This window comes from Papilio xuthus, unplaced genomic scaffold (genome assembly GCF_000836235.2).
Source record: "Papilio xuthus unplaced genomic scaffold, Pxut_1.1 DF826961.1, whole genome shotgun sequence".
NCBI classification, from domain to species: domain Eukaryota; kingdom Metazoa; phylum Arthropoda; class Insecta; order Lepidoptera; family Papilionidae; genus Papilio; species Papilio xuthus.
The window spans coordinates 4,604,527-4,615,837 of record NW_013531688.1 but is presented as its reverse complement, the minus strand read 5'-3'; the positions used below and the strand labels follow the sequence as shown (position 1 = coordinate 4,615,837).

At 36.3% G+C, this 11,311-nt stretch overlaps 2 protein-coding genes across 4 annotated transcripts in view; one reads left to right on the top strand and one right to left on the bottom strand.

The window, feature by feature from the left end:
• Window positions 1–3,113, top strand: part of LOC106120106 (serine protease easter-like) — a 4,164-nt gene extending 1,051 nt beyond the window's left edge. The window contains 6 exon segments of one of the 3 annotated variants that reach the window (NM_001312477.1): window positions 81–211; window positions 570–762; window positions 1,290–1,471; window positions 2,139–2,247; window positions 2,330–2,507; window positions 2,768–3,068. In NM_001312477.1, coding sequence (NP_001299406.1) covers window positions 81–211; window positions 570–762; window positions 1,290–1,471; window positions 2,139–2,247; window positions 2,330–2,507; window positions 2,768–3,020 — 1,046 coding nt within the window. In that variant the 3' untranslated portion in view covers window positions 3,021–3,068. 3 annotated transcript variants of the gene reach the window in all.
• A 1,769-nt stretch (window positions 3,114–4,882) lies between these two features.
• Window positions 4,883–8,170, bottom strand: LOC106120039 (protein Fer3). The gene is made up of 4 exons (XM_013315217.1): window positions 8,022–8,170; window positions 6,038–6,131; window positions 5,668–5,834; window positions 4,883–5,302 (listed from the first exon to the last, which is right to left on the bottom strand). The coding sequence occupies exons 1-4, from the start codon at window positions 8,061–8,063 to the stop codon at window positions 5,105–5,107; spliced, it is 501 nt and encodes a 166-aa protein (XP_013170671.1). The 5' UTR covers window positions 8,064–8,170; the 3' UTR covers window positions 4,883–5,104.
• Between the last annotated feature and the right edge of the window lie 3,141 nt (window positions 8,171–11,311).

Genomic DNA, 11,311 nt, shown 5'->3' with positions numbered 1-11,311 from the left:
AAAAAAAAAAAAAAAAAAAAAAAAAAAAAAACAGCTGATGCTGCTGGATCACCACTATAATGATTTTGTGTAACCAACAGAAAAATGCGAGGATTGTGTTTCAATAACGAAATGCGTGCCGGCCTTAGAAAGAGTAAAACGTTCAAAAAGCGAGGCAACAGTAAGATTACTGAAAAGTGCACACTGTGGCTTTGATAATGGCTCTCACAAGGTTAAATTATATATATTTTTTTTTAGATATTTACTTACTAGCAGTCGCCCGCGACTCCGTCCGCGTGGAATTAAAAAGAATATAATTAGTAGCCTATGTGTTCTTCCAGATTATATTCTATATTTATATTATACTAAATTTCATCGAGATTCGTTCAGCCGTTCTGGTGATATCTTCAAACAAACATCCACCCATCCAAACATTCGAATATTAGTAAGATGAGAAGTAAGAAGTAAGATATGTTTTAAAATTTGATTATTGGCGGTGGAAACTGTTGATTAATGAAAACACAGCGATAACCAATTTGGAGAACTTACAACTCGTTTGCCTTCTACTCATTTTTATTTTCTTTCAACAGTTTTGCTGCATGGAATTTATGATTAACATGCGAACACCTGACTATGACCCAAATGAAAAATTCGAAATTGAGAAACATCCCAATATAAATCTGTTATCAGTAGAATGCGGAGATACGGACGGAAGTAAAATTGTTGGGGGAAACAGAACTACATTATATGAGTTCCCCTGGTTAGCAATCATCATGCATAAGAGTGAGTTCTTAATTCTGGGTTTTGACTGTAGCGAAACTTGTATCAAAACATATGTCAACTCTCATATTCTCTTCGCAAAAAACAGAGACAACGATAAATCATCATCATAATCATAATCATCATCATCATCATCATCAGCTCACTATACGTCCCCACCGAGGGGCTCGGAGCCTACCCTAAGTTAAGAGTGATTAGTCCATAGTCAACCACGCTGGCCAAGTGCGGGTTGGTTGACTTCACACATATCTTTGAATTTCTTCTCAGATATGTGCAGGTTGCATCACGATGTTTTCCTTCACCGTAAGAACAACGGATAAATGTACATATGTAAATCGGAAATCGAAAAACACATTGCGGGCGAACCCAGGACCTGCAGATTGCAAGTCACCCAAGACCCCTGAAACACAGACGCTCCGACGATACACATATAGGAAATATATTTTACTTCGATATTTCATAGTCATTCAAATTTTTATAGTATGTACATATAGTGGGTAATAATGGTATAATACTATTTCGAAAAGCAGATGGCAATTCTTTAAGTATGAACTGTGGTGGTTCGTTGATTAATGCAAGATACGTGCTAACCGCAGCACATTGCATTAAGGGAAGAGAAGTCGCCAAAGTCCGGATTGGAGAATACGACCTGAGTACAGAAATCGATTGTACTGGAGAAGATATGTTTACCCAGTGCGCACCTAAATATCAGGTATGAAGATTTTTTATGAAATTTATTTTAAAAAATCTGTATCTTTAACATTTGTAGAGAACGCAGCATTAGCTGCAGCAGGAATAGCTCGCTCGGCCAGTGCGGCTACGATCACCCAGAAGATAGGCGTGAAATGGAAATAATTTTTTCCTTCTGTACATAAATAAAAGTGTAATTTGAATATCTTTTAAACCCTTAATTGATGTTTTGTTTGTTTTTGAACAAATCTTCCGACCTTAATTAGACTCACTACCCGTTGTCAGATTTTTCCGATATTTGGTATATACTTTAGACCTGATGAAAATGCAATTTTTATATTCAGTTTCATTTTAAATCCAAGGTGGCAGCCGCCACATAATGACCGATGACATATTGCACAACCCCCCAACTCCCAACATTGGCATAAACAAACACCATGAACAATCAAAAATGGCTGCCAATAAAAATGGCAAATAACACATATTTTCTATCATCTTAATATAGGTATCAAATGACAGAATTTGACAAATAGAACCCCGTGGTAAAGTCAAATTTAAACATTAACTAAAAACTTAGAAAATAAATTGCTTAAAGTGTGTTTTATATTACAAAGAATTCAGAATTAAGGTTATAAAAATGCATTGTACACTTTGTCATTATTAACAACTTTCTTTCTGTTTTTTGACAGGACATAGATGTGTCAGAACAAATACATCACGAAGCGTACAATGACGACCCAATGATCGTAAACGACATCGGTCTTTTACGTCTTAAAAACTCTGTTAATCTTAACTTGAGTAAGTTCTCGTTAAGTTATACAAAACATCGAGAAGTCTACTAGAATGTCTGATCCGTCATAAAATAAAACTTTTTTTTTAGGGAACTCTGGTCTGATATGCCTGCCAATAACAGATTCACTGCTAACAGTAGACATATATGGTGAAAGAGGGATTGTCGCTGGTTGGGGTTTAACTGAAAATTTAGCAAAATCCGATGTCCTCCTCAAAGTTACAGTTCCAATATATTCGCCTAGAACGTGCTTACAGCGGTATTACAGGTTAGTACGAGTATGTAAACCTAACATAATAAACCGATGAAAGATGTGTGAAAACTATTAATATATTCCACTAGACAGGCTATAAGCCGTGATATTTTGTGACTAGTTGATTAACGCCATTTTGGTGCTCAGAAAAACTATAATTTCCTAATAGCGACCTATCCAGCAGATATCTAATAGATTTTATTTATTATTTTGGGCTGCGGCTATAGTCTAGTTTTATATCTAGATTGATGATTTTAATTTTGTTAATTCTTTAGGAATATCCATTACACCACGGAATCGTTAGATCGATTCACGAACATGTTCTGCGCTGGTGAGTTAGGTCACGACTCATGCAAAGGCGACTCCGGAGGGCCACTTATGTATGAAGGTTTCATATCAAACACGTACAAACTCATACAATACGGTATCGTGTCTAACGGAAATATGGACTGCGGTACAGAACCACCTACTATTTACACAGATATTAGAAAATATATGAAATGGATTTTGGATCACATGAGGCCTTAATCACCTAGGAACAAAATTGTGAAGGATATTTTTTTTTATGATAATGATTAAAATTATAAATAAACTAGCGGACCCGACAGACGTTGTCCTGTCTACACGTCTTTAATTTGAATAAATTAATATGAAGTTAATATTTGATGAAAATTGTGAATCTAAACCATTCCCAGATCCCCTTGAACACACACAATAAATTTCATCAAAATCGGTCCAGTCGTTTGAGAGAAGTTCAGTGACATACACACTCACAAAAGAATTATATATATAAAGATGAAGACTTTTTGTACCGATACCTAATAAACATTTCATTCAGGTTGGATAAACACATATCTTAAAAAAACTAATGCGACATTTTATTCTTTTGAGACGAACAAAGAAATATTAAGGCGAATTAATCCCTTATAAGGGTTTACTTATAAACATTTGTATCTGGCTGTTTTTAGTTTAATAGTTTCAATTATAAAGAAGATAATTCCAAATTCAAATTTTGAAGATGAGTGATTTTTCTTTGTTTTTCTTATCGTCAAAATTAGTGCATCTAATACAAATTGGATAGATTAAAAAAAAAGTAGAAAGTGAAACGCAAGCCGCGAAAAAAATACGATGTTTATAAACCTAGAGCAGTAGATACAGCTCTAGGTTTATTTGGATAAAGCGTTTCTTTCGATGTCCAAGGAGCACGTTGCTCTTCGCCCAGTTACAAATAAATTGGCTGCCATTTTTGAAAAAGTGGAACATCAGCATATCATTTGTTACGACGTAGCTGAATAACTTAAAACAGAATCTTTCTTAAATATATTAGAAGTTGGAAAACGAACATGCGGTGACCTAAACTCGTCGACATAAGGAAGCTATCGCTGCCCATAGATATCTGCATTTGTAGATATGTTGCCTACCATTCTTGCTATGCGTCCCTTCTCCGCCAAATCCACTTCCCCTCTCCATAATTTATTTTATAAACGTAAAACCTAAAAGACTACAAAACAGTGTTGGCGCATTAAAAAAACTGAGTCTTAACTATATTAAAAATATTTTGAAATGTCATATAAAATGTTGACTTTATCCCCACCACTTTTATATTTTTATCGTTTACACTGTGAGGAATTTCCCGCCAATTTTTTTTATCTCGCAGTTTCGTCTTAATACGTTATTTTGTGTGTTAAATAAACATATCCAAGAGTTGTTTTTTAACTGCTCATGATAACCTTTGGGGTCTACCATTAATCGTGAGATGTTTTAATCAAGTTTTTGACTCCCCCATCTTTCCTAAATAAAGTTTTCGTACGTGATGTTGAACTTTTCAAAATAATACCTATATTTACCTGCAAAATAATACGATTTGATTCATATTCCCACAATCATGAAATTACTTTCCTATTTTATTTTATATTGCAAAAAATATAGCAACAGTTATAAAGTCGGTAAAATTTCCTCGCAATTTGTAAAGTTTAGTTAGTACCAAAATTATTTCTAATACAATGTTTTTTACTATTATAGTTTTCATGACATACAATACTAAAAGAATTAAGAAAAAAAACCGCTTAAATGATAATAATTTATGTTTATTATAGAACTAAAAATATACTTTTATCACTAATGGAAGACATTTTGTTTTTACCATTATAACAACTACATTACAGAAAGACAGGGAGGAGGCTCATTTAAATCCATTCCAAATTCATTTAGGCCATATAAATCTCATATAAATACAAACAGAGTACTTTGATGGCAAATCTATACGAATAAAAAGTGATTAAAACACACCACACGATAGTAATAGCGTTTTCAAATCTGTTCTATTAAAAAAAATGCTTTTTTTAAATAAGGTAACACCTACAACTAGACAAAGGACATTCGCTCCAAAGTTCAAAAATAGAACTGACACGTGACTAGTACATTTTTAAACTTAGTTATGGAATCGCTTCGGAGTCTATGCACTTTGTCCATGGCTGTCAAAAATCCAATATGTGGTTCTCCTTAGCGTTCTGGAAAATAAAATATAAACGCGCACTAACAGCTATGCATCTTACTGATATTTCTAAGTGAGGATTCTACTAAGTGATGATCGACGATACATTTGTTTAAACCTACGCGCACCACGGCACTTCAGCGTCGAAGACATGCCTGTGTGGATGTAGGGCGTGCGCATGTGCGTGCGCGTGGTGTGACGCCGGTGCCGGCGATGGAGAGCCGTGGAGCAGCTCGCACATGAAGCCGATATAGGTGATAGCCAGGCGCAGCGTCTCGATGCGAGACAGACGCTTCTCGTAAGCGAACGTCGGCACCTGCAGCACACAATCTTTAAGACATACGAGCAAGCATCCACCTGATAGTGAATCTACACTGACATCTGCAACGGCCAGGGATGTACAGTAAAATGATATTTCTCTTCCTATGTTCCTATACATCAAATGCACTATCCCATCCCATTCAAAGTTATGGAAGGTAGAAGAGTCCTAGATTTGTCCTTCTGCGAAGTCGTGGTATTGCAACGATCGAACGGATCATTCATGCAGCAGCTACTGCAGCTCCGGATTATACCATAGTTAAAAGTCGTAAATGAAATGTGGTCTTCGCTTAATCGACAAACTCTGTCCAGTTTTTAATACTTAATCATTGGCTGATAAGATAACACTAGCTGCTGGTCTACCTTCCGTCTCAGCTTGTCGAAGGCCTCGTTAAGATTGAACATGCGGCGGCGTTCGCGGATGTTGGCGGCGCGGCGCTGCGCAACCGAGGCCACACGCCGGCGCGGCTTCTTGCCACCTGCCACCGCGCGCGCCCCGCCACGAGCTCCGCACCCGCCCGCAGACCATACTGAATGTAAATAAAAGTGTAATCTGTGGTTATTGCAGTAACTAATGACTGAGGGACAGATTACATAAAGAAACACTCATCAATCCCTCAATAAATATAACAAGCCATTGCTTATGTATTAAACGTCTAAGTGGGTAGGAAGTAGACAACTCGACCCACAATTCGTTTGCATTGTCTCAAAGTGAATACTCCCAAAGATTTACCCAGGTCAGTCGGAGGAAAGGCCAGTATATCGGGGTAGGGCACGGAGGCAGGAGGCGCCTCCCACAGCGGCCCGTACGGCGACACCTCGCTACCCTGTAACAAAATAAAGTATAAATAAATAATAATAATCGTTCGTTTTATTGTGCAACACATGTTAGCTACTGTAACATTTTAAAATTCAAGGTAACAAATGTTTTGTACAATTTAAATGTAGGCATACCGCCTTTTTTTGTTTCTTTTTGGCATAAGTGGGTAGGTACTTTTAAACCTATACCGGTTCGGGCGCGCACGATTAGCCGTCGCCGTGCGCTCGGGAGATTTTCGAGATTTACGTAGATTGTGATAGTATAGGTTTACCGATTTACAAATTTTGGAGATAGGCAGCGATCGTTTCGCTAAACAATATCTGGCGGCCAATGGCTAATTTAATTTATACTGCACACAACAGCATCGGTCGCGCCTATTGACTTACTGACCCGGTAGACACCAAAGTAATCAGTCACACACAAGCGGTGAATAGGACATCAAGGTGAGTACTCATCATATTATTTACTATAAAGTTATGTAGAAGAAGCAAAAGAGGTATGTCAGGACTCTGCCTACCTCTCTGGGTTACTGGCGTAAATTATGTTGTTGCCGTTGACATGCAACGCCTAGTAGAACCCGGCTTATACGGCATACTAAAGTCCATGTAAATATAGATTTCGACTAAAACTCTTTTATACTATTACTAAAAAGCATCTTGACTGTAGCAGATCGTATTTGGACATACTTTCGACACAATTAAATTAAATAATAAACAATTCTTTAATAATTTAATTTTTAAATTAATATTTTAAGAGGAAATCCAAATACTTGCTCAAGGATTTTACTGTAAAGGCGATAACAATATCAATATGTTCTAAACCACGATTTCCGCTTATTATCCTTATAAAAGCAAAAACAGGATGTACCATTGCCAAAACATGATAATCTAATTTTAGTCATTACAAGAACATATACAGTTCTATTATTCGTAAATATTCATTTTAAATTGAATAACAAATTATTTCCATACGTTACAGTATGGCCACGAATTCCGGTAAAATTAGTTTAACCAATTAGTTGCCGTAAAAGTTAGAAATGTTTTTGTTTATTTCCAACATTTACTAACAATCGTTTCGTGAACTATAAGATTTTCTTCAAATACGCTATAAATGCCAATAATCAGTCAAATAGTAATTAGGTATAGATATAATCTGAAAATTTAATTATAAATGCGAAAGTTTAGATGGATGGATGTCTGTTTGAAGATATCTCCGGAACGGCTCAACAGAATCAACGGCTCACTGAAACTTGGTATAGTTGTAGAACATATTTTGAAAGAAGTCGGGCGGAAGAAATAGGGGACGACAACTAATATCGAAATATTTACAATCCTATCTGAGCACTATCTTTCTTCTTTCTTTTCTGTATTCATTCCGATTACATGGTGATACTGATTAAGCGCGCGATCTTCTATCGGGGGACTAAAAGTATAGTGTGCGGAGCCTCGAATGGTGTTAGTTTTATATATTATTTTGTTTGACTTCACTCTCTTCTCGATACCTTCGTCTGAGACTTGGCAGTCACCCGTGTCCATCACCGCTCCACCTTCCTACATTGTTAATGGGCCATTGGATTTGCGACCGGTAAGGTAGAGCAATAGGATTCTTCTTATATGACCATATTTAACTACCGTATTACTGAATTGAAATATTACACACTGAGAACCATCCTCTAACAGTTATCGATCAGGAGATAAAAAGAGTGTTTTGAGAAGTCTAAAAGATTACGAAAATCAAGTTATTAGCTGACTAGTTGTGGTCCGCGAATCCGTCTGCTCGGAATTAAAGAGAAAACTTAATTAGTAGCCTATGTGTTCTTGCAGACTACGTTCTACATCTATGCAAGATTTCACCAAGGTTCATGCAGCCGTTCTTACAATATTAGCTAATAACATACTGAGCTGGTCCAGACGTGCGGCGTCTCGCTGCCGTATGACATCAGCGGGAAATGAATCTTGATACTTGTTATTACCACCACAAAGTAAAACTACACCTCACCAGGTCGGTGCTGTTCCACGTTAAGGCAGTCAACTTCGACCTGACACACCACAAGAAGCTATCACACTGAATCAAAATATTCAATATCTCCCAACCATCCCCCGAAAGTCGTGCAGAATTATTAAATTAAATTGCAACGTAAATTGAACGCTATACTAATAGTTTTACAGTGCAAATATAAATACATGCTAAATAACACCCCAATAGACTGCGACGACAGATTTCTCGCTCCCTATTGGTGGTTTTAAGGGTGGCTGAGGGTAGGACTCGTTGATTCGCCGCAGCCGGTGAAATGGGCGGGCTTATCGACTTCTGGACAGATTGAATTATACATATTATTATGAAATTTCGCTAAAGCGTCGGTCTTGAAATAGTACTATGCCATTACTGTTCAAAATTTTTTTCAGGATTAGTTAAGTACGATCCATTTTAAAAATTATAATGGGTAGAATCTCTAAATGTGGCCATTTTAAATAACTTTGCTCAATTTTAAATTAATAATGACAATATTTATAAAACAAAATATAAAACAGACAAGTAGGCGTCGTAGACCACAGTATAATCAAATGAATATTTTAAAAAAAACAATATTTTTTTACCGGCCAGTAACACATCAGCACCGGCAAGTAGACATCAGGTTAACTTTCCTTGTTCATAATTTATACTAATATTATAAAAGCGAATGTTTAGATGGATGGATGGATGGAGGTTTCTTTGAAAGTATCTTCTCCAGGACGGCTGGATGGATCTTGCTGATATTTGGCATGGATGTAAAACATACTTTGGTAGATCACATAGGCTACTAATTATTTTTCTTTAATACCGCGCGGTCGGAGTCGCGGGCGACAGCTAGTTTTTCTATAAAAAAAAGAAGATAGGCGTGTCAGCACAGATGGTTACATTTGTCACAAGAGGGCGCGTTGGGGTCTGTCACTTTCCGCGCGAAAATGACGCGAATTAGGTAAATCCGATGGGTTAACGCTTTCACGGTCACGCTCTTTTGTGTTCCTTTACTCCATATGTGATTGATTAATACAATTGTTATACACATATTGTATATTTTTCCCTACAAAATGTATTATAGACGCCGGCACTGAGAGCGACATTAATTCACAGATTGTACGATGGAGTTCTTTGGGTTGTTATTAACAATTTCTCAGAAATCGAATAGAACAAACAAATTTATCCATTTATGTTTATTCTATATTAGCTGTCGACAGCGACTTCAACCGCGCGGAATTCAAAAATAATGTTAATAAATCGCCTATGTATTCATCCAGACTATGTTCTACATCTGTTAAAAATTTCATCAAGATCCATTAAGCCGTTCTGGATATACTCGTACCTTCAAACATCCATCCATCTAAACTTTCGTGTTTATAACATTAGTAAAATTATTTTATTTACAATTATGAGAAATATTAACACGTAGAATATGTAATATTTTAACAGTGATAGGCCCCGCTTTAACATCTTCGCACGTATTGGCCCGGCTCGCCCGGTGAAATACCACGACCACACAGAAGACAGGCGTGAAGTGGTAGCAATTCCGCGTTTCGTCTGATGAGTGTGCGTCCCGGAGGCCTAATTTAGTCCTCTTTCCCTTCCCACTCTTTTTCTTATAAGGAAAGGATGGGAAGTGGATGTGGACTTTCCGGATGACAGGATGCATGGAAAGGGATAATATATTTTCTTTCTGTGCACCATCTCCTCCGTCAATTAAAGGTAGGCATCGCATATGCAATTGCGTATGTCTATGGGCAACGGTCATTTTACTATATCAGCAATTTCAGGTGAAAGCTCGCTCGTTTGCCACCTTATGATATAAAAAAAATCAATTGACTAGTTAGAAAGTTTTGCATGAAACAATTTACCGTTCGAGGTTCGAGTTGTTACGGTTCGAGGCAGAAGCTTTAAAAATAATAAAACTTCCAACGATAATTTTAAGAGCTCATTTTAGAATAATCCTTGGCTTAGTATCTTCTGTGTATCTAACAAACATTGTATTATAAAAGGAGGCAGTTATCGACGTCAAATTATAGGATTTAACAAAACATGTCAACTGAATTACACGCTTCAATTACGAATAGTAGAGGGTGGAATGGTTTTATTAAATCTCGGGGCGTGGATACGCACGTGTTCTTAGGGGAGATGAGAAATATGTTTTGATATTGTTACTAATCTGATATCAGACTCTTATTGTATTCTAATTGGTTTAGGGGACTTTGTGACGCGTATTGTTGTCTAACCAACCTAGATACATCGCGTTGTGTTTGATCTTAGTTCATTAGATTATGAAAAATCTGTGCATCTACTTAAAAGCATAATAAGTCCGAATTTATAATGTTCTACCATACAACATTTAATTAATAAAGGATAAAAGACAAACAATGTAAAAAGATAAATTTTTTATCTTTTTATAACAATTCATGTATAATACAAATAAATTATTTAAGAAATTAAGGCATATTGAATACAGCCGAAAGTGGATAAGCTAGTAACCAATATAAGCGAATGTCATGTCCCTTTCGAGACGGACGACCTTTATAAGCGAGAAACTCGAAATGTCGCTTATCAAAGACGCTTAATCGTCGAATAGTTAACCAACTTAGAAGGGTTAAATATAAAATTGTAAGTTTTTGATATTATTATTATTATTTTAAGTAACGCCAAAGCGTTTCTAACATGATAATGTTATTTTAATAAGACGCAACCGTGAATAATGCCGCCAACCCCTCGCCCTATTAAATGATAAGGTATCCATGAAACATTATATTCTGGGACAAAATTGTCAATATGGCAAAAATATTGAAAGAAAGTTAATTAAAAAATAACAATTATATAATAAATAATCTAATTGGTTTTTTTTTATAACTTTCGTGGTTATAACTGTCGTAATGCTCGAAAGAAACAGGGAAATATGTGATGGTTTAAAAGCCGAATTGTCGTCATAATTCTGGACTGACTACACTGTTGTACATAAGTAGAATGTGCCAATTATGGAGTGGAAATTGACCCATATATAAGATACTAGCTGTCCGATTCCCATACCTACTCAATATGCTCACAAAATTTCATGAGAATCGGTCGAGCCGTTGGGAACGAAAATTGTGACACGAGAATTTTATATATAAGATTAAAGAATTCATGGACACCCTAATCTGTATGAAATAGTTTGCACAACACAAC